The sequence below is a fragment of the Acipenser ruthenus genome, chromosome 20 (genome assembly GCF_902713425.1).
Source record: "Acipenser ruthenus chromosome 20, fAciRut3.2 maternal haplotype, whole genome shotgun sequence".
Classification (NCBI taxonomy): Eukaryota; Metazoa; Chordata; class Actinopteri; order Acipenseriformes; family Acipenseridae; genus Acipenser; species Acipenser ruthenus.
This window is the reverse complement of record NC_081208.1, coordinates 7,228,966-7,253,024: the sequence shown is the minus strand read 5'-3', so window position 1 is coordinate 7,253,024 and position 24,059 is coordinate 7,228,966. Positions and strand designations below refer to the sequence as shown.

General features: G+C 39.0%; 1 protein-coding gene across 1 annotated transcript; it reads left to right on the top strand.

Moving 5' to 3' along the window:
- The first annotated feature begins 1,744 nt into the window (after positions 1-1,744).
- LOC131698852 (transmembrane protein 51-like) lies at positions 1,745-22,120 on the top strand. The gene is made up of 3 exons (XM_058993388.1): positions 1,745-2,049; positions 18,500-18,972; positions 19,579-22,120. The coding sequence occupies exons 2-3, from the start codon at positions 18,629-18,631 to the stop codon at positions 20,003-20,005; spliced, it is 771 nt and encodes a 256-aa protein (XP_058849371.1). The 5' UTR covers positions 1,745-2,049; positions 18,500-18,628; the 3' UTR covers positions 20,006-22,120.
- Positions 22,121-24,059: the final 1,939 nt, after the last annotated feature.

Genomic DNA, 24,059 nt, shown 5'->3' with positions numbered 1-24,059 from the left:
TATTTCTATTTAACAGAAGGCATGCTGCAGCTTTTAAATGTAAAGACATTTATTTAAAATAACCTTTTAATCATCTAACAATGATCTAAAAACAAGGAACAGAGCATCAGATCTCCTTGGGTTACCTTAGCTGTCGTTAGCAGTATTTGTATTTGTGGTGTTAACACATTAAACACATTTGCCATGTAATTATGTTAACCATGTATTAATGTATATAGTGAGATCTGTACAGATACGGGTATGTTTAAAGCCTGGTCATTTTTTGTTGTAAATTGTTTGACAGGTGGATTTCTTGCGGATTCAAAGTGAATGTAATTCATTTATTAAATACGCAGAACAATAAAGACATGGAACTGTTTGTTTGCATAAGTCTGAATATCTAGAATGAATGTAATATCCTGTTTCATTGAATACATTTATTCCATAAATCTCCTGTGTTTTGCACCTCTGTTAGCTACTTTGGTCTCAAACGTTCATTTGTGTCACAGCACACGTGTATTTTCATTTTACAACATGATATCTGGTACTACACTAGGCTAAAGAAAGCTCTGGGTCATTTCACTTCAGCAGTGTCTTCTGGGCCAAAGTTTGTTACTGTTAGCAGCTGATTGGTTAGTGATAAGAAAGAACCATTGAAGGGGCAGGGACGATACCAACCTCCAGGTGAAATGACCAATCAAGTGCAACACTATCTGAAAGCAGGGCTTGTAAACAGAGATTTATTTAATAGTGTTGCACCAGATATCATGTTTAAAATACAAATCCATGTTTAATATGTTCTCTCAAAACTGGACATTCGATACATGTGTAACAACAATTGTTTTTTTTTTCTTTCATAAAAGATACCTGTTATGGAAAAAAGGTCATATATCAGCACATTTAATGATGATACAAATTGAATACAGTATAAAAATATAAATAACTTAATTATGGTACAAAAATATGTTTTGAAAATATATATTTATTTCAGATTATTATATATTAACCCTGTACTGATAAAAACAGATAAGGTACTGTACACATATAGACTTGCTTTAGTAATACAGCTTTGAGATCTATGATATGATCATGTGATTTCGCTCTAACAACATTTGAAACTGGTGCTTATTGAATCTACACATGACTTTTCCAGACAAAATTTGCCCTGGACAGAAATTCCAAGAGTGCTACCTTACCCTCTCAAAGTGTATTATTGGAAGGGCACTCTTAGGAAATGTCAAGGGCTGTTAATCCTTTCAGTCAATAGTATCTCACCCAATCAGTGCAGAGAGGTAGGCAGAGCATCCTGATAATGAATGCAACATTCAAGTTCATCCCAGACGTGCTCAATGGGATTGAGATCTGCTTATCCAGTTATGACAGGATAATTTAAATGTGTGCATATGTATCTGGAAAAATGCCTATTAAACTGTGAGCAGAAATCTTTGTGATACGTAGAGGTGTCTCTCTGTCTGTGAATCCGTCCATCTGCATGTCACATAGACATTTCTACATGTGTCTTGAAAACAAAAATGCTGTCAATTGGCTAAAAAAAAACGTAGTACCTCTTCCAAACAGGCATTTGCTAGCTAAAGTTGAACTTGGAATTAGTTAAAACGTCTGTCATACTGAGAAGTCATTGCAAGAAAGAACTCACTTGAATGAAGCCAGCTTTCACCGACACCCATATGCTTCATACTGAGCATCATATTAACCTTGTGATATCCTCTTCTGTGACGTAATTATACTATTTGCTGCCATCCCACCCAACTGAGACATAACGCGAGGGTCATTTTCTTGGGTACATGATTACTATTTCCTGACAGAAAGTGTCAGTTGGCACTAGAAGAATTGGAGCGAAAATATTTTTCGTAAAACTTGTTGATTTGACGTCTCTGCGTAGTTTTCGTTTCATTAAAGAAAACTGGGCGGGATACGAAATACTCGGATTTGTCGGTCTCGGCAGTTGCCTAACTTGCCCACTCCCTCCTTCCACCTGGAAAGAAACTTAAATGGAGGCTCGAGTCTGTGGGAGAATCTCTGGAAGTACCTACCGATAGACTGTGTGAGGTAAGACATGAACAGTGTGAGCTGGAACGTGTGGGCTCTTCAGACCCTGGACACAAGTGTTACGACTTTATCTGGAGGGTTAAGAAACTGGTTTTGTTGCGTGATGGGTGGAATTTTGACATAGTTCCTGTATGTATCACCCTTTAACAAGAGGGGAATTCGGGGTACGGAGAGAAGACTTTTTAAAAAAGAGTTTGAAGAAAATACGAATGTCACGTAACCAAAGATTACACGCATACAACATTTAATCAATTTGAAATAACAACGAACGTTTGATCTGAACAAAGGGTGCATTCGGAATAAACTGGCTCTACAAAGGATATGTTCAGAAAAAAAGAGGTTTAGCAAAGTGATAGTTCATTTGAGATTTTACCTGGCGCAACACGAAACACCTACAGTACTTTTGTTCGCTGTACCACTAGCTAATACTTTGTCGCGTCACTGTTTGTTGGTTTTGTTTCAATTTATCAGCTTTGTAAGTGAATGTTTACGACGTTATTAAACTGTAGGTCGAAATGGCTGAAATGTAAGCGACGATACGATCACAGAGTTGCGTATGTGACGCTCAGCTACGGTACAATAATTTTTGAATGACAATATTTAATCCACTTATGTTTCTTGTTTGTATTCTGGTCCGAAAATCTCGTATGCAGATTTTTTCTCCTCATAATATTTTCAACAGTTTGATATATTTAAACAAGGCCAATTTAACTGATCTATTTTAGGTTTCATTTTAAAAAAGGTGAACTGTAACAAACCTCGTGACGTGTCGTTAGGTTTGTAAGGTACAATTTTCAAGATTATTTTTGTGTGTGTGTGTGTGTTTGTTTTTAGTTTAGGTGAATATTAAAATTGACGTAATTAACACATTATTAAAATGTGGTTAAAAGTTATACAACCCCAGGTTGTATTGACTCTAGTAACAAACACAGCTTTGGTGAGGGTTAAAGGAACATCTATTTTTTAAAATTTTTGTTTTGCTTCCTTGCGCCTTCTAAAGAGCTTTCGCCCACATAAAATGAGATAGTAGTGGTGGGGACCGAGCAAGCCTATTTGCGTCCTCCCTGGCACATCGGTAAAGAGCGTCTGTATTTAGATCCGCCAGTGTTGGATCATTAAACCCAGTCAGATGGAGGGATAGCCTTAGAGTCTGGCACTAGGCTCTGATTACGTTTTGACAATTTCACAATACTGCTAAGCTCTTAACATACACACCCTACAGTGGACGGCAGCCAGCTTCAAATGCCTGTACAAAGCCAGTAATGAACAGTCAGTGAGAGGCTGATTCAACAAGGATGTCCGATTACTAGTCAGAGAATGTCTAATTAAAAGGAGAGAAAAGACAAGTTGCTGTTAGGAGCTTGAACAAAACCATTGACTTTTCTTTATTGTAGGATGTTTGTTTGTCATTGTTTTGTTGCTGCATGATCTGTCCAGCTGCAGCTCTCTGACGTGTTTGAATTGAACCCATGTGCAGTGTCATGCCACGCGTAGCATGATTAAAACCTAGAATTCATACTGAAATCCAGAGGCACCTACCTCAAAATGATAGTGAAACAGGGAAAAACCAGAACAGACAGAAACAGTACTGATTACTGATTGCTTCGGGTAAAATAAAAAAAAATAAAAAAATGAAATGTGGTATTTGTAAGACAGTTGCAGACAATGCAACAGTAGTTTAAAGGAAAGCATTAATAGTCTGTAAACCTCAATGATCTTCTTTGCCGATCCTGTTCTGAGGCGATCATTATCCTGCAGTCGATGCTCTCTGAGCGTTAATACTTTGAAACTCTTGGTCAAACAGCAGTTAGGGGGTTGATTTGATACCATGATACAGTACACCCTGATAAGACCCTGGAATAATTTAGAGCATTTTGCAGCACTGGGGAATCAAGATGGATTGCATTAACCCCCTGACCATGATATATTGCAGGATTATGTCAAAAAATATGTGAATGATGAAATCCAGAGGAATTCTTTGATGCTGTAAAATCCATCTGTGGCTTCTCAAATCAGCCACTTAGTTCAGTTAAGTAAATACCTTCCAGTGGCAATAATCCAAGGTGCAGTGCCCCATACGGTGTTAAATTAGTGTTTTACATTTCAAGAAGACACAGTACCTTTTAGCCCAGGGATGGGCAATTCCGGTCCTGGAGGGCCGGTGTCCCTCCTGGCTTTTGTTCCAACTTTGCCCTAAATTACTTAATTAGACCAATAATTGGTAATAATTGGTCCAATTAAGTAATTTAGAGCACAGTTGGAACAAAAGCCAGGAGGGACACCGGCCCTCCAGGACCGGAATTGCCCACCCCTGTTTTAGCCCATGTGTCTGACAGCAAGGTGTTCCCTAAGTATTCCTGTTTTAAAATTTTGATTTTTAAAGATGTAGTTTTATTATAACTTCCTTCTGCTGCAAGTTGCAGCAAGAGCCAAGAAGCTATAACTACATTTTGGGAAATATAAACTGGACTTTCAACAAGGTCCGTTCTTTGTGTTCAGGTGCTTTTAAGTAGCAGGGTTTCACAAAATATATAGCGTTGTACATCCCCATGTGTTGCTACAACTGTTTAAATAACATGCCCTGTAATTTTTCTTTTCATTGTTAGCATCTGACAGCTTTTTACATTTATATCTTGAAACTCGGTTTCAAAGCTTTTTTCAAAATGTCCGCTCTTGTGCACTGATAGTGTAAGGATTACTGCCCACATTGTCAAACAGGTAACACAGCAATGACCATCCCAAATGTGGTATGGAACAGAAAAGCCAGAGCACTTGTTCTGTTTTTTTTAATTGTTCTTCCTGCAGTTTTTTAATTGTTCTTCCTGCAGTTTTTTTGCATTTAGAGCAGCGGTTCTCAACGTGGAGTACGCAGAGGTCTTCCAGGGGGCACGTAATACAGTGTTCAGCTCTGTCGTCGATCTTGCACGTGACGTCTCTCACAGTCCATAGATATTTCCCCAGAACTATTTTTATTGTATGTAAAAAAAGCACTACTGAAGTACAAGCTCATTTTTAGTTTTTTAAATTAATTGTTTTTACTGCAGACCATTACTTCTTTGTACTGTTGTAAATATTAGAATACGGTTAAGGTGCATGCTTTGGTGTAAAATGACACAAAAATGTGAGCTTCAGCTTGATGAATCCACGGTTATTGGTGGAGAAGCTCAGCTAATTGCTTATGTTCGATATCCGGAATCTGATGACATCAATGAGCACATTTGCAAAAGTATACAGGCTTACTCAACTGGAGAGAATTTTCAAGCTTATTGACAAAGTAGTTTTTGTGAACTGTGTTGGAACTTTTTCATATTTATCTGCACTGATGGGGCAGTAGCAATGACTGGGAGAATGAATGGCCTTGTTGCTAGGATACAGAAAGAAAATTCAGTGCAATGGATGCACTGTTTCATTCGCAGAGAGGCGCTTGCTTCAAAAAAGATGAGTTCTGAGCTGCATGAAGTTTTAAATTAATCTGTCAAGCAGTCCGCTTTATCAAGCGCAGGCCACTCAATGCTAGTCTGTTTCGCATTGTTTGTGAAGAGCTGGGGGCTGAACATCAGCAACTGTTGTTACACACAGAGGTGCACTGGCTTTCAAGAGGGAAAGCACTTTAAAGCCAGTCTGAACTGCGCCCAGACGTTCACATGTTTCTTGTTTCTTTTTGATCATTCGTCCGCACTTGCCTCTGTGTTTTGAGAATACCATGTGGTTAGCTGGCCTACGTTGCAGATATATTTACTAACATTCTGAATCTGTATGACAAAGTTAATGCTTTTATAAAAATAAATAAATAATCAAATTCTGGAAGTCCAAATGTGGAGATGGAGACTTTTACCTGATTTCATCTGCTTCACACATTTCTCACTGAAGTTTATCCAGGGGAAACTGAGCAGAATGAAATGAAAACAACAATAGCAGACCATTTGGCACACTTGTCGTCTCTGTTCCAGTCATACTTCCCCAACATTCACAATGTAGAGAAAGTCTTCATTGTTGCTGTGTCTTCACTTCCTCACAGAATTTCAAAACTCATAAGTTGAAAACAGGCTAAAATGTTGCATTGAAATGTTAGTACTGAATTTGTGCTAATGCGTTTTTTGTTTTGTTTTGTAATTGCATGACAAATAATTTTGAAAGTAAGCACTTTCTCAAGACTGGGGATACACAACAAACCCAACTTTCAGGGGTAGAGTAGTCTGAAAAGGTTGAGAACCACTGATTTAGAGGACAGATTAACTTTACAATGCATTAGTAAGACCTCATCTAGAATATTGTGTTCAGTTCTGGTCAACTTTCTACAAAAAGGATATTGCTGCTCTAGAAAGGGTGCAAAGAAGAGCGACCAGACAGGCTTAAAGAATTGAATGTATTCAGTCTTGAACAAAGAAGACTATGCAGCGATCTAATTTAAAGCATTCAGAATTAAAAGGTATCGACAATATCGACCCAAGGGACTTTTTCGACCTGAAAAATGAAACAAGGATCGGGTGTCACAAATGGAGAGTAGATAAAGGGGCATGCAGGACAGAAAATAGGGGACACTTTTTTACACAGAGAATTGTGAGGGTCTGGAACCAACTCCCCAGTAATGTTGTTGAAGCTGACACCCTGGGATCCTTCAAGAAGCTGCTTGATAAGATTCTGGGATCAATAAGCTACTAACAACCAAACGAGCAAGATGGGCCGAATGGCGGCCTTCTCGTTTGTAAACTTTCTTATGTTCTTATCCCAAACCCCAGTGCACTAGAGCGGCCATTTTGAAAAAAGCTTTGAAACAGAGTTTAAAGTTATAAGTTTAAAAAGTTGTCAGGATCTTCACAATGAAAATAAAGATCACAGGTATGTTGTTTAAACAGTTGTAGTAACGTGGGGGTGTGTAACAGTATTTTCCTGAACCCTGCTATTTGCTTTTTAACTACAGGTTTGTGAGCAGATTTTCAGTTCTACTTTAGTTTGTCAGTGCCAGCAACGTAGAGTGCACAACATGTATATTGCCAGCGAAAACAAAGGGAAACATGCTCCAAAATGGCAGATCACCAGATGGCTTATTCTATAAAAACCCTTCATATCTGGGGCCTTTGTTAATTCTGTCTATGGCAGGAAACTAAAGAGAAGTTCCTGAACACGGATGAAAGCACCTTAACACAGACTTATTTAAAAAAAAGGAGGGGGGGGGGGGGGGGGGTATTAAAATTAAAGTTACTTTTCTTTGTTGGAAAGCTTTTGAAACCTGGTACTAGGAGGAGTCATTTGTATGGGGGGGAAGGTGGGGGTGGGGGTGGGGGTGGGGGTGGGGGTGGGGGGGTGGGAATCAAAGCCTTGTTTTGCTAAACTTCAACTACGCCCCCTGTATAAATCTAAACCATTAATAAACGCTCTGTGTAAGGTCAGTGCTCCATAAAACTACTTAATTAAAACAAAACAATTTATGGGAAACAGTTAATTCCCTTTTTGTTACGTTTTAAAGCCATTTATTGCACCGTATAATTTACATAGGGTTCAGCCACCTACATACTGTAACAATGCGATTCCCTTGCAACTACCTTACAATAAAGTGGAAAGAATGACAGTAGAAGATTTAAACCAGGCTTAAATCAACATTCGCAGATCTGCTTTAACAACACACTGTACGTAGCAGAGCTAAACGTGAGCTCATAAAGTTCAACTGATACTGTAAGTCATTAACTCCTCTGCTGAGGGCTCTGTACTGAGATTAATTAATAATTAAGGCATTTGCAAACAGAGTTTTGTGACAGCCTTCATAACTGCTGTCACTAAATCTATGAAAAAACTGCTATTGTCACCACATGGGTGAGAATATAATGCGAGTCCATGGGGGCAAGCTCCTGATAATTAGGTTATTGTCACACTACAGGTTATATCTCTCACACTTATTAGCCACACAACTGATTTCTTGTTCACTTAATATCATGGTTGTCACGTATGGTGGACAATATAGCTTGCAGAACACTGCAATGTGTTTGCATGTTATGTTTTTTTAGTTATTACAATGTGTTGAACATGTACAGTATAATACTGTATATTGAAAAAAAACATTATCTTAATGAACGCTGTTGTAATGTACTGTAATACCTAGTCTAAGTTCCACAGTAAGGCAGCTGTTTACTGTGTTATAACCCTTATGTTAAAGTCCACTTTGCTTATTGTCACCATTTTCGCTGAGCACCTTTTTGACTGTATAAGAAACCGGTGAAGCCATTAACTGATTGTGTTCTGCTTGGCTTGTTTTTTTCTCGTTTGTACGACTGTAACTACCAACATGCACTGCGTGGCAGAGCCCCATGACCGCCTGCTGCTCTGGCCACTGCCCTGTGCTGCAGCCGTGTTCCGACTGGCATCGCTATGAGAATAAAGCACATCCTGCCATCAAATATTATTTTACTTCCACACTATACTTTCATTCTCACTAACATTTGGAAATTGTTCGGTGGCTCATGTACCACACGCGTCTATGAGTTTTTGTATTGGTTTTCAAAGTAGTAGTGAAGGCTAATGACCAGTCTACATGTAGTTATTTTGTTTAAACCTTTTATTTTGGCCCTCGTGCCAGTTTATTTTGTTCCTGTTTTTGTGTTTGTTTTGGTAATAAACATGCTCAGCAGCACTTAACCTGTAGCTTTCTGTCTCTAGGTCTCTTTCTTGCCCGTAAGAGCCTGGGCTGTGACACTACCCTGTCACACAGATATTCCTAGTTAACAGTACATCAGATGCCCAAATACAGTAACCGTATCTCTGTAAAGTTAATGTACTGCGGGGAAAGGAAGGAAGGAAGGCAAATCACATGAACAGATTTAGAATAGAATGATGGACAAAGCAAAATGGAACCGAGAATTAATTCACTACTGGGACATTCCTGTGCTCAATGTATTGCATTTTGAGGCTCCATATACAGTAGTTGTACAGTGTTGATACAACAGTATTGAAATTAAAAACTAAGAGTTAGGTGACTGTGGTGGACATCCTTCTAATGAGAAGTTTCCTAGTAATAGACCAGTATCCATTGCTGTAGAGTAACACTTCCCTCAAACCATTAAACCTGAAATATTGAATATACATTTTCACACACACTACACTTCCTACTAAACATGCATATGTTTCACAACGGTTAAACATGTAAACTTAGAATTTAGAAGTTTCTAAATATTTCTGTAACAAACCAGCCCCAGGAACAGGTAAGTACTGTAATCTTAATTCTGTACATGTTCTTCAAAACTTGCAGAAAAAAACGGGGACTGTCTGGAAGTGTTTGCATAAACTTCGTACTTCTCGCTTCTGACTGACAAACACAACAATACGAGCAACGATAAGGGCTGTGAATTGGTGCCCCTTATCACTAATCCTGTGACTTGCACTGTAAATATTTGCAATAGTCCTGAGAGGCACTGAATTGTGAGGTCTAGCAATCCTGCTTGGCTCTCTCTATTGACCTTTCCTCAGTGACAGGCTGCCTCAGGCTATAAACGTTATTTCATTGGGCAGAGCATGTTACTTCATTGAAGCAATACCAATGCATTAATTTGATCATTCATCGCAAGGACTATTTCTTTGTTTGTTCTCTCACTGTCTTCTAGACTAAATCAGTTGACATACTGTATGCAATATTTTATTTTTTTAAGAACTAGTGAGAATCTTTAATACAGAAGAGTTAAAATGTGATTTAAGATAATCGTGAATATTGTTATTATTTTTTGCCAATAATCTGTAATTAAAAGTTAATTATCATTCAAACCTGAATAGCACAACTTGGACTACCTTAACTAAGGTAACATTAGATACAGTAGTTGAAAATTAGTATTAATTGGGGTCTGTGAATCCAGCCATACAATGGTTAAATTGAATACCCCCACCCTAAGTACAGTACTATGAAACTCATCATCATTTCAATTCACAGATCATAGCATAAGATGCACACCTTCTTAGTTTGCACTGGGAAACCTTTTCACTGCACACAACCATTGTGGAAGGTCCCTGCTTTTACAGTTCACTTAAAGGGTTCTGGAACAAGCCTTGAGGTTCTAGCCATTGTCTCTGAGCGTTAATGAGCTAGGTAATCTCATGACTGGATGAGGTCAAATGAGTGACTCAGTGCTAAAGCAGTCTGTAGGGATGTGCTGGATTTGCACACAAAACCCTGTGTACTTGAAGCTGTGAACTTAAACGTATTGTATATCTGACTCTAGTGACCCCGGGGTCGGTGTTCGTAGCTTGAAGTAAGCCTGATAAAGCATGTTTCCGTATCTATATATCAGGGTTGGCTGATATAAATCAAGTCGATTAAAAAAAATAAATAAATAAATAAATCATTGATTTTTAAATGGTATTCTGAAGACCTGTCTTGCCCTGTTAGAGCGCCTGCCCCATCGTTAACATATTTGCTGAAGCGATTCTGATGCAGTTGGGTCCCAAATAGACAACTGAGCTCTGTGTTAAGACCCGCTGAAACCAGGTTTATTTAGTGGTGCAATCTGGAAGTTTAACAATTGAACACACTATAAAAAGCAAAGTAGTCATAAGTAACAACTGTGTGTGTTTGGACCGACACAGAAAGAGGAAACCAAAGAAAGAAAGGTAAAAGAAAAGAATGACTGGGATGAGCGAGGGGGATTTTTCTCTGAGTAATTGTTTGGTATGTAACTGTTCACAAACCACCATTTCCAACATCCTTAAATGTACTGTGGAGCTACAACTTGCTTAGTAGACTACCACAGAAATCAATGTCGCCTTCATAAAAAGTAGTTTAGGTTGATTTTTCTCTTGTTTTTTAGCCTACACTGACATGTGTTGACCCTGTGATGCATTTCAAGTTGCCATAGACACAGTTGTCGTGTTGCCATAGTGTTCCCTCATCAACGCCATTTCCATGAAGGATTGAAACGAGTGACCGTTGCATTATCCTTGCAGACAAAAGTGGAGGTGTTGATAGTGGAAGATAGTGAATGTACCAGCATACAAGAAAGATGTTGCTGCAGATTTCCACATTCCCGCCAACACTTTCTCAACCATTCTGAAAATCCAGGATACAATAATACAAGCCGATGAACAGGAAACTGTGGGCGAGTCGTCGGCATTTCCGATTTGTTTTTGTAGAATTTGTCTTTTTTTTTTTTGGTACTAAATTAGCATATTTAACCATATACCCTTTATTGAACTAAAAACAGCGATAGTTAGGTAATTTATAAAGAATGAAGTCCACTGGTTTCAGTCTCCTTTTAACATGTTGAATTTACTAAATCACTGAGCACCTTTTGACTGGCAGTGGCATTCGTGGCATAAAACTGATACATCGCAAGATTTCAGGCAGTACCCAATACCAGGAAACTTCAGAGGTCTGTATCAATGGACTATAGTATAGGTCACTTTCTGTGTAATGTATAGTTCACATCACTACTGGTTTGAAATAGGTAAAGTAAAACCTATTTTAAAAGGTACAGTAGCTAGAGTAAGCAGTCAAGCTATTCAAATGATACTGTACTACAATACCGTTGTGGTGAGTCATACAGTATGAAGCTATTCTCTTCCCCTCCCCATATACAGTAAAAGGAAAAATACTGGAATTTTAAGCCTTGTATTCACAGAACTGACTGGCAGCTACACTTATAATTCAAGCCCCATGCTGTGTGACTCACAGAGACCGATTTTAGCTGTATACATGCATGCATGTCTGTTGTAATAGAGCAAGACGAAGACTTCCTGTTCTGTCAGCAAAAAGCAGCTATATGTTTTGGCCTGTGGGAGAATTTGAAGGTACTATCTTGATGTAGAAACCCTCCCTACCAGGGAGGGTTTCATCCTACTGTAGTTACACCAATGTCAAGAGGTTACACATTTCAAACCCAGAAAACAAATGACACAAAGCGCAAACTAGAATAAAGCCCCCTTCTGTAACATTAAAACACAAATGGTATAGAATATTCCTTCAATGTTAAGCAAAATATTTTGCAGTTACCCAGGGTTGGGAAAGCTCAGTTTATTGATTGTTTTGTAAATGTTTTTATTAACGAAATCAGCACAAAGAGATTCTCAACGTAATCCCTTTTTAGATGTGTGTTAACCCTATACCATTTAAATGTTAACATGACACCTACAGTAGTAGTATGCTCTGCACACAATGTCGGTGCAAAGACACTGTAGCGTTTACTGAGTCACAAACGGTGCTATTGCTGCACATTTCCCAGTACCATGTTTGTAGTTCTGGGTAAGCATGGCAGAGCAGCTGGTTTTCTGTCAGCGGTTTGGTGGATCCCAAGAGATACTTCACATGCACAGCCTTTAGCCGAGGTGTCGAGGCTGCACCCAATGATAAGACACCTCATGGCCCCATGCGCAGTGTATGGTGACAGGATACAGACAGTGCTACAGTGGTCCAAATCACTGAAAACTTCAACACTGGACAAGACACACCATTTACTGGGGTTCATTTGTGCTGGGTCCCAGATCCGGTACTTACGAGAATTAAACAGTATTCAAATGATGAACCGTATTTAAAAATAAATAAATAAAGCGGTGCAAAAATTAGGCCTGTAATCTGGATACAAAAATGCTTCCTTTAATTATGAGATCTGGTATGTTTTTGTTTACAAATGAACGCTTGCCTGTTACCATTTCGATAGGTGTTTTATAGTTTGTTTACTGTATGCTGTTTCGTCCAGTTGTAAATGCCTCGGGTCCGGTCTCGCAACACACATTTCTGTGCGCTTCAACTGTAAAACTCGATAGATGTTAATAAAACAAACTTAATAAAAAGCCTGTATTTACTGGTTCTTGGTCTTGTCAGAAAGTGCTTCTTTGTGTTACGGTAAAAACTGTAACTTTATTGCCATTGAATTAATTATTAATCTAAGTAATCAGTTTGGCAGTTTGATTTTCTTAAATGTGGAATGAGTTTGTTTGCTCGTCCATTGCCATGTTTATTTAAAGGGCACATAAGGAACTTTTTTCTTTTATTGTGTTACATGTTCTCATGTGTTGCTACAACTGTTTATGTAAAGGTGTGTGTGTGTGTGTGTGTGTGTGTTTTTTTTTTTTTTTTTTTTAAAGATGGCTTCCCATGTACCTACATGGACCTCTCAGAACTAGATTTCCCATGATCCTCCTGCTCACATATGTAACTGAGATGGATTAACCAGTGAGCAGGAGGATGATGGGAAATGTAGTTCTGAGAGGTCCATGCGGGTACACGGGAAGCCATCTTGAGGCAGGGAGTGCAATTTAAAAGTTTAAAAAAGTGGTCACAATGTAAAAAATAAATAAATAATGAAGTGTGCTTGTTTTTTTTTCCTGATGTGTGTACAATACTTTCAGTAGTAAACAACTGCTTACCCACACATTTTTAAATCTGTTAAACGTATGTTTTTAGTATTAGTTCTGGTGGGACCTATTCACAAGGATCCCCCATTTTCATACAGTTGTCAGGATACAGTTGAACTCAATCAGAGGCACAGGTGGAATAGGAGATGTGACGCAACTGGGCTCCATCGCAGGACCTGCAAAGATGTTTGGATGAAGACATGTTTGCATTGTACAGTGTAAAAAGTGAAAGAACCCAGATTAAAACTACACACCCGTGTATGAGCATACATTTCATGAAAATGTAGACCCATTTGAAATAATAAAAATGTTAATAATAAATTGAATAGTACAGTATTGTCTTCAATGCTGGAGAGCAGTCAAGAGGCTGTTGTTATGGCACTTGACTCTGTTTCCAGGGTTACTGTAGCCTTTGAGCTCTCTTTTAATGTACTGCATGGGCATGTGGGATAGAAATAGAAGTATGGCTGAACTGTCTTCATCTTCAATGTGATAAAATGAGTTTTCAGATGGGAATTACAAATCCATAATACAATCCAGCCCTGTGATTTTACATTAAAAAAAACTTCTCCCCGCATGCGTTACAGGAGAACTCGCATCCACAACACAACCGAGTCCATGGGCAATATAACAATTCACTTGGTGCATGCGGTTTAGTACTGTTTGAACAAGCTGTGAAGTGTAATGTATTTGGATGTTTGCAGCTGCTCAAACAATAGATTACAGTGGATTATGTTTGAAAGATCAATCACGTCATTATGGGGTGTCCAGGAGCCAGCACATATGGAGCACAGCAAACGCAGCCTACAAGTCATTGTTGCTCAACATGGTAGGGAGCTATAGCTATATATATATATATATATATATATATATATATATATATATATATATATATATATATATATATATATATATATATATATAGTTTAATACTGCATTGCGTTTAAAAAAAAAAAAATAATAATAATTTGAAAATTGCAGATGGTTGATGAGCGGAGGGTGTTTGGTTTTCACAATTTCTGCAATTAAATTATTATTATTATTATTATTTATTTATTTCTTAGCAGACACCCTTACCCAGGGCGACTTAGTCGTAAACAAAAAATACATTTCAAGAATCACAGTACAATTGCATGCACTATTTTTTCTATTGGCCCCTGCCTTCTGATTTCCTTTTCAAACTTTAACTCTCTATATAGTCAAGAATGTTTTTTTTAAGTCTGTTTTGATGAAAATCCAAATGGCTGCACAGATTTATGAAACTGTTGTGTGTCTGCAATCTGGCAATTTCTGCTCATAATGTTATGAATTGAGCTAATCTTGAAATAAGTATACATCCGTTGTACCCTTCCACTATGAATGTACGGTTTCGGAGATCTGGGTACAGTTTCTGATGTAACAAAGGCCATATGTTTCATAACAGATATTGCTTAACAAGAAGGCCGACAGGTGGCATGTACTTGTGTTCCCGTTTCTGCTCAGAGAGCTTGTTAAAGGTAAAGGGTTTTATTTTTTGTTAGTGATTTAACAGGAGCCAGTCTCTTGCTTGTCACAATAAGTTGAACAGATCTGCATTCCACATTGCAACATTATCCACATCCATTGTGACCCGCCTGCAATATACCCCTGCTGACGTTCCGGTAGTTGTTTTGCCATGATGGTTTACTGCAAACTGTCCCTTTTCCAAGGTTATCCTGCTTTATCAGGTGATTAGTTGCACACAGTTTACATAGCTCAAGTATATCGCATGTCACATGACTACATACATTTCCATACTTGGCAGACCAGAGTATTTTCTACTTTTACTAAAAGTCTCCAGTTTGTTGTTTGTTTGTTTTTTGTTTTGTTGCCACAGTGTACATAGAGAGTCAAATATTACTTGACCTCTATTGGTGCAGTTTGTGTCGCTTTGAGACGAAAAGCTTTTCTTTGGGGTAAGAAGCATTCTCCACCGTGGGTTGACTTTTTCAAGTCACTTTGTTTGTCGCCGTGGTCAGCCTAGCAAACTGGATGCCAGCTGTCAAGAGCTGAAGCACAACCACAAAATCAGTGACCTAGTTCTGTGGGGCGATGGGTTAGCTGGTTACACTAATGAAGACACTAGCCAAAACATTTCTCTACTTGGCATTGAAAACTATGATTCTACTGCTGTGCTAAATGAGCAGCTTTGCTCGCCAGTCCTCTGTCCAGAAATCTGCACAATAGTGTTTCCTGTTTTTATCTTCCTAATGTGCAGTTTTTTTTGACAAAGGTCGTCTCTGCTTGATCTAATTTGAAGGATGGCAGCTCTGCTGTAGTTTGGCCCTTGAAAGTAGGGTTTGCAGATGCTGATAAGAACCTTTGTTATAATGATACGATGCATTGTCCTGCCTTGTCAGATGTAATGTATGAATCTGAGGAACCAAGAATGTGATCGGTGGGGGCGATTTTTATTCTAGGGATAATTCTGCTGCACTAAGACTCATCATAGTCCTCTTTCAAAAGTATCATATTTATTATGTTAGACAATTGGTGCAAACTGGCCATTTCAGACCTTCCAGATTTTACAAGACACCACCAAACCCTTTTCACCTGTAACTTGAGCCAGATTCAATCTCGGGCCTCCCAGCGGTAAGACATTAAGAAGTAAATTTGCTAGCTGTGCCACCATGCACCCTTCCGATACTCTAACTCAGTTTGTCCACCTGTGGTGTGACTCATGTATTTGCTCTTAAACAGTGAGGAAGACTGAGTGTTTGCCGTTCAGATGCAGCCCTCATTTATTCACACACTAACCTCATTCCACTCCTCCTGGGAAGGAAACCGCTTGGTCAGGGTCCGTTTTGTTTTTAGGCAGGAAGAACGGGGCACAGTAATAAAAACGTGTGTAAGGCACAGTGCTGCTGCAGCCACAGAGGCTTTGTTGTCAAGGTAACTGAAGCTGGTGAGAGTGCTCATGGGAATGGACAGGAAGCTGAGCCAGGTTGATGAGATCAATATGGAGGAGACTTCTGAAGAGAAAACGTGGTTCAAGGGAAGGAGATGTTGGGGGATGAGCCACAGCCCTTATACAGGACACGTTATAGATTGGATTCAGATCTTTTGAGTGGCTGTGCAACCCAATGATCAGCAATCGGAAATGTTTCCAGATGCATACGTTGGTCAGAATCCGCCATGTGTGCACACCCAGTCAAATCCACGCTACATGTCACAAAGTTTCATTAAACGTGTCTGTGGCTGTGATGCAAAATCTGAAAGTCACTCATCCTTCAAACCACTGCCAATTATTGTCTTTGGCCTGGAGATCATGCATTATTACATTTACAGTAAGTTTAATGCTGAAGTAGTGTGCTAGTGTCCTTGTTTTGCTGTAGAACAAGTAAATGTGATATATATATATATATATATATAATATATGTACAGTATTGACTTCAATTGATCAGTTACAGAATTAAATACTACTGTCATTTAAATCAATAAACAGGACCTCTGTCATTATTGCATATTTTTACAGGCAGAAATGCACTAGAGACTCCCAAACAGATCCGCCACTGTTTAGATTGATCGCTATGTTGAGAAACTACTGTACTGTAGGTCTTGAACTGGTATACTGTGTATGGATGGGTTATTGTTGTTTTACTGGGCTCTTGTGAAACATAATGTGCAATGACTTCTTCAGTCTGGTTAGGACCTGCCGTAAACCTTTTACGTTTCTGGGGTTTTGCTGGTGCCAAAAGGACACATTTAAAATGTAAAACTTCACTAGGAATGAAGTTGATTGTTGTGGTCTAAGACTTTGAGCTGAATGCTCCCTCTTCTGGTTGTTTTAAGCTGTTGCAGGGACATTTAGACCAATCGTTTCTACAAGCAGATGGACTGTGGTGTAGTAGCTGTAGTACTGTGTCTTGGGGGTATTCCTTGTTTTTTTTATTCACAAATGAACACCACAATATGTTTGTTAGGATTTTCAATAAGGGCATGGTATTGTGGTAATTGGTACAGAACAATACGTAAAAAGAATGTGCTGTTGGTCTTTGTGTCGTTTATTTTTTACTTATTAGATACAAGAAACATGTTCAGAGACATAATGATTTAAGAAGTGGAAAGTTATGCAATTATTTTCAATAATGGTGTTCCAAAAAGTGATGGATCATCTCAAGGGATATAGTAGAAGTGTACAGTACATTACCCAGAGCCACATATAAATACACACAGACTGGACCGTGCACTGCATGAGCAGCATTGAAATAATCTATTTTAATAGTCTAAACAGCAGCTGTGTATCTGTAAACCCTCTCGATCGCAGACCTCTTCCCATTGCATTTCATTGAGAGAGCAATAAATCACCCTTTGCAGAAAACACCAGGAGGATTTATTGGGGGCCAAATTTAGATTTAATCGACTCAAAAGGCTGAAAGCTAATCAAGTCTAGAAAACTCACATGGAAGCAAGCCCCCAATTACACTAAGTGTATTTTGATCCATATTTAATGACAAAGGCTTTAGCTAAAAAGTTGGGTCTACTTGATTTACTGGTATTTTTCTCAACCCTGCACCCCAGGCTCCTGTATACTGATAAAAGGGTGCTTGCTCTTTACCAGTCCCTCTTAGATCAAAAGATTTCTTGGATGTATTTTGAACAGTGTTTGCCCCCACCTTAGCGACAAGGCTCCCCGGATGCAATTAGGATGCAGGGTTTCAGCCACGAGTCTCCATTCAGGTCAGGTCTCCGTTCAGTCTTGCTGGTTTCCCGTGCTCCAAACAGAAATAGCAGCTCAGCAAGTTTGCTTGTTTAAATGTGTTCACATCTTTTTCTTGCAAAGAATGCTTAACGAATCTTGCTTGGAGGAATATACGTTGAAGCAAGTGCCTAGGCCATGATATATACTCAGAGTGGAATATAATCATTTTAGTGGTATAAAAGTCAGAAAAGTACTTTGGAAGATTGAACTGCTACTTCCTGTTAGTTTTATACCTCTCAGAAAATTAGCTTTAGAATGGGCCCAGGAACTTGGAAGAAGCAGATGATCATTTATTTGTCGAGATCTGAATAGATCCAGGATGAAGATGCATTGCCAGTGTAATTAGCGTCTTTTTTTTATTTTTTATAAAAGGCTCTAATTCTGATCATTTTCTCATTTCAGAACGCAGCAAATCATAGAACAGAAGAGCTGTTTTATTTTATAAATAAAAATACTTTATTCAGTTCAGACAGCCAGCACACAACCAGGGCTTGTTTATGACCCCGGGGCCAAAGACTTAAAGACTGAAGGATGGCTCAGAATTCACACTCCAGCTCCAATGGGTCTCAGTATGCTCTGTGTGCTCTGGGGATGGGCCTGATCGCTCTGGGCGTGGTGATGATCGTGTGGAGCGTGGTGCCAGGGAACGCAGTGCCTTCTGGGAACAGCAGCAAGCCGGAGTTGGGTCCAGAGACGGACTCCACCAAGGGGAAGACCTCGTCTGTGGCGTTCGTTCTGGTGGGCAGCGGAGTGGCTGTGCTGCTGCTTTCTATCTGCCTGACTATCCGCAACAAACATCTGCAAAATCGACACGAGGCTGAGGCCACCGACGTGGAATACGAGGACAGCGAGTCTGCAGATGAAAGGCAGGAAGTGTGAGTCCCGCTCGGCTTTAATTCCACTGTTATCCATTAGTAAATGGCAGAATAATTACATATCAAAGGCCAAATTAAACTGGAAGGATGTGTGCCTAGCATGGAAAACCCCAGCAATGTGTTCCACGAACGATTGTGCTCGTAATTATGTTAATAGCCTTCGTGGGGGTTTTATGTTTAGTTTAGTGTTTTTGTTTGTTTGTTTGTTTGTTTGTTTTTTGGGGGGGGAACCCTTTCAATCAAAATCTGTAACTTTCAATCTCCCTACGTTATCAGTGCATATGCAAAATTTCAGATCAATCCAGCAAGGTATTAAGTTAAAAGGTAGCACGGAAAAAAAAGAAAATGGATGAGCATTGTGCAGCAGGTAACGCACATAGTAATGAAGAAATAAGAAACTGATTCTGGAACTGAGCCTCGTTTTGGTGTTTATCTGTAAGCAAAAAAATCTAAACAATAATAAATTGCACAGTGAAGTTTATCTTTAAAACATTTAGTGACTGTGTTTCATTATTGTATGCTGCAATACTGTCTTCTTGACCAGATCTGTTAACTGGGACTTCCATACAAAGAATAACTGCATGTACTTTTTTTGTTTAAACGCAGGCCAGAGGGGCACGTCCCGGCGTATAACGTTCCCAGCTATGAAGAAGTGGTGGGGAGCAGCGAGTACCCAGTCAGGCAGAGCAACCTCCACAACAGCCTCTCCCTCCCCTCCTACGAGTCGCTAGCGGATGCACTGGAGATGGAAGCCTCTGCGGAAGCTGCCACCAACACAGACGGGCGGACCACTCCTGATGCCATCGCCGCCACGCAGCAGCCACCACAGCAACAGGCTGGTCGCCAAAACGCACGCTTCAGCAAGAAGTTCAAACCGTTAAAGGTCCGCAGGATCAAGTCTGACAAATCGCACTTGAAGGACTTCAGGCTTAAAATCCAAAACTCGAACAACAGCGGACTGGTCACCATTGAGCCCCTGACCCCACCACCAATGTATGACGAAGAGATTCAAGATAAAAACCTGGCTGTGTAAACCTGACCTGACAGGCTTGCCACAGGGGGGAGCCACTGTCCCATTCTGAAAAACCACTGCAGTGCCAACCGGCCAACCCAGGACCCTGACCTTTTTTTAAAAGGTGTTTTTTAAGAGTTTTTTTACTGAAACGTATGTGCTTGGATCTTTAATAGATGTTGGGGACCTTCGGCCAGTTTGTGTTCACAGGGACGCTAATATTGTGTATGAAGAGCCAAGTTAGATTTATAACGAATAGGAGGAGTGGGGGAATGTGATTACAGGCAGTCTACTTTGATAAAGTGATTTAGCGATAAATTCTGTCTTGCACATTTTGGGCCTGATGTTCCTACTGTAGAATAACCTAGCTTGTTTTGTTTGTTTGTTTGTTTGAAAGTTGTTTTGTTGGGGGGTGGAAGCTCTGATGGCAAGGACATATCTTGGGAGTTCAAGAAGCTAAAGACCTGTCGAAGGAATTGAACAATCCTACAAAGCATAAAGCAGTGGATCTAGTTTAACAATCCAAACAGTCACAGATCTTGATAACTATACCATTATTATTATTATTAGTAGTAGTAGTAGTAGTGGTAGTATTTATTATACAGGTGCAAATTGGCATTTTAATTCAATCAATGGTTCCTGTGTTTTTATTTGGATCTGACTATGAAGGATCTGTCACCTGGGCACAAAACTTCAACCAAAAAATGCCTGTCTTCTTGTTTTGTTTCTTTTCTTTTTGTACACTGAGATTCCTGTGCATTTTTTAATAATATATTGAACCCCTTAGAAGATTAACATACTATGACATGTAATATTGCCAAGCTCATGCCTGTTAGAACTTGTTCAATTTATATTCGCTAACGGCAGCTATACATGAAGGTGTTACACCCTGTGACTCTTGCAATATGAATTTCTAATAAAGTACATTAATGAGCACTGACACTGATGTGGAAATATAGAAGACTGACTGTATTAACAAAAGCAGTTTGGTTTATTTGAGGAAATGGGAGAGAGAAATGTTTGTAATCCATTAGTATGTTAAAAGAAGGGATTTCATTTTTGACAGCGTCAGTCAGAACTGCAATCCCTGGTCAGGTGCCAGCTACCACAAAATTTTGCACCAAGGCAACCATAGTTCTTAAATTATTATTTACAGATCATCGATGAATTTGAAGCACAAATTATATGTGTGTATTTCAGACTAAACACTGTGGGGTCAATTCAGTTGATTTAAACCCTGTCATTAAAACACAACCCTCCTTGTTGTTTTGCATACATTGAGAGAGAAATGCACTAGAGAGATTCACAGGATGCACTGTTAGATGTTTTCATAACTTTGGTGCACAAAGAGCATCATTTTAATTATCGAAACAGGGTCCTATATATATTGCCCCCGCTGAATCATAAAACATGATGAAAATGACACTCTTGTTGAAACGTATGTCGACTAAGTTTCTTTAGTTTTACTCGATTTTTAAACGGTACCCAAACTGTTTTAAATTGAACAAGCCATCTTACAGTAATTAAAAGGAATCGATCTGCTGCCTGGCCCCTTTCTGTAGTGTGGCATTCCCTTGCCTGCAGGCACAATGACATGTGAGGGGAGCTGGTGTGAAGTGGTGCCAGTGAGACATTCTGTAGCGAGATGGAAATGGGGATGGTGTTTGGAATTCCTAATACACACGCCAGGGCAGCACATGGGGTGCTGCATTACAGTGTTCTAAACTTTACTGCACTGTCTCGCACAATGATACAAACACTCACATCTGATTGGCACGCCTGGTTACCTGCTTTATCTTGATGATCCCTGACGAACAGTATCTTTCACTTTCTTAAACGTCAGGTAGCTTATTCTCAGACGTGTGGTTTATAAAATGTGCTTGTACAAAAAGAAACATCTATACAATAGTGGTGGCTAACTATGGTGACTATGGGGCTTGTGTTACAACAAACATTGATGGCACTTCCCAAACGCACCTGAGCGTATCATTATGGCGATTATTGTTTAGTTTTTGTTTTATGATTGAAATCAATATTGAACACAAACATGTATTTATTTTTTAATGACTTTAAATTTTTTTTAAAATGAATGTCTCTCAGTCTTTCAAGAGAAATAAAGGTTTGTATTTATTACCATTGCTGTCTGTCTTTTTCATCAGTATGGTGCATTGAAAACAACTCTAGATTCCCGCGTGACTGCATCAAGAAGTTGGTTACATCATGTTAGTTTAACCGAGCACTGACACTGATGTGGCAGTGCTCGGTTAAACTGACGTGACGTGACACTGGACTGAAATAGAATTCCTTTGTGTCTTCTTTTTTTTTTATAAATATCCAGTTTATGGTGATACATTGTTATTTGTTTCTGTGATGTAATGAAGACACAGCACTGGGTTACAGTACTGGCACTTTCAGGTAAGTCATCATCATTGACGATTTGATTGAAGGACAGGTTGAGAAGGTATGTTGGTATTTTAAAGGGCCCAGTAGAGGAAGTTAAAGTGCCATACAAAGGAGGATTCCTGGCACACTTATTAAAACCACTTCTAAAGGCTTCATCTCCCCTGCGACAGTGATATCGTGGAGGATGGCATACACACAGTTTACCATATACAGTATCTAGAACATTGTCCAATTTTAGCACAAGCAATTCCGTCCTTCTTTAGGGGCACATGGAGGCTGCCTGTCTGAACATCTGTTTATGTCACACTTTTCATATTTATATCACATCATTTGCCCAATTGTAATAAAACTTACCAAGGGGCTTTTTTAATACTTTAATAGTTATACCAGTAGATCTTCTCTCTGACCATCTGTCAGTGTCATACATATTATTATTTTTTTTTGTATTTCTAAAGAACCACTTCATTCTAATGAAATTTGCTAATGACATCATTTAGCTCAAATGAGGGGTATATGGTGACATAGGTCTGTCACTATATTTCATTATTAGTTTTACATAAAATACTGCGTACAGTGGATGTTACTGATGGCTCAAACTTTGTATTTGCAGCTATAGAGGAGGATGTATATTACTGAGATACTTGTTAATTCTGACAGCGATTTAGGTTTACCACCAACCATGGGAAATAACCTGAATGTAGCCAGCCAGGTGACACTTTATCTGCTTATCCAGTAAATCATTTATAGCAATATAGGGCTGTGCAGCTTGACCTTTGTACCTCTACAGTACCTTCAGGTCCCACCATGTGGTACTGTTGGACAGTCTTTTAAAAAGACTTCAGTACTTGGCAGCCTTATCTTTACCACTTTGCAGGAACCATTTCAATCTTTTAGTAGCAAAGACATTTTATATATGTGTATATATACACACACTGCTGTGCAAAAGTCTTAGACACATTCACATTCAAAATGTCTAAGACTTTTGCACAGCAGTGTATATATAATTACAAGACTATGATGACTATGACACTGCTTTAGTACAAGTCTGACAATCAATTTGGTACCGAACAGAATGTTTCACGTCAAAATCAAAAGAGCCCTTTTTAAGACCGATCCCTTTTAAAAGTTTACCACTGTATATTTCCATGGTATTTTTTGCACTTTTCCCATGCTTTTCCCATTCTTATACTGTACTATGCATTTACCATCGTATACCCTGGTTTGCCATATATTTGTTAATATGCTTTAGCATACCTAGCCATTCTACCATGCTTTCCCTAAGCTTTTGCTACGGGACCCTTTTATTAGGGATGAGCCCTGTCTGCGGTTCTCTAGATGTGAAAATTAAACATACAAAGAATGTCCTTAGCAAGTTTCACCTCAAGTCCTTCAGTTGATAAGCTCTCAAGTGAGGCAAATAAATGTTGTTTTTTTGAGGGGTTTTTTTGCTTTGTAGATCAGAGATAAACTAGATGGTGAGAAAATCCCATGTGTTGAATATAACGTAACTGCTCCCAGACGAACACAGGACAGATAGTGAGTGGTCACGGTTCAAACCTATTTAAAAAATAAAATGTAATTTAGATCAGTGCTCTAATATCACAAAAACAGATAAATGAAGAGAATTGGGGAATTATCCAATTGTCCAGGGTTAGGTTTAGTGTCAGGGTCA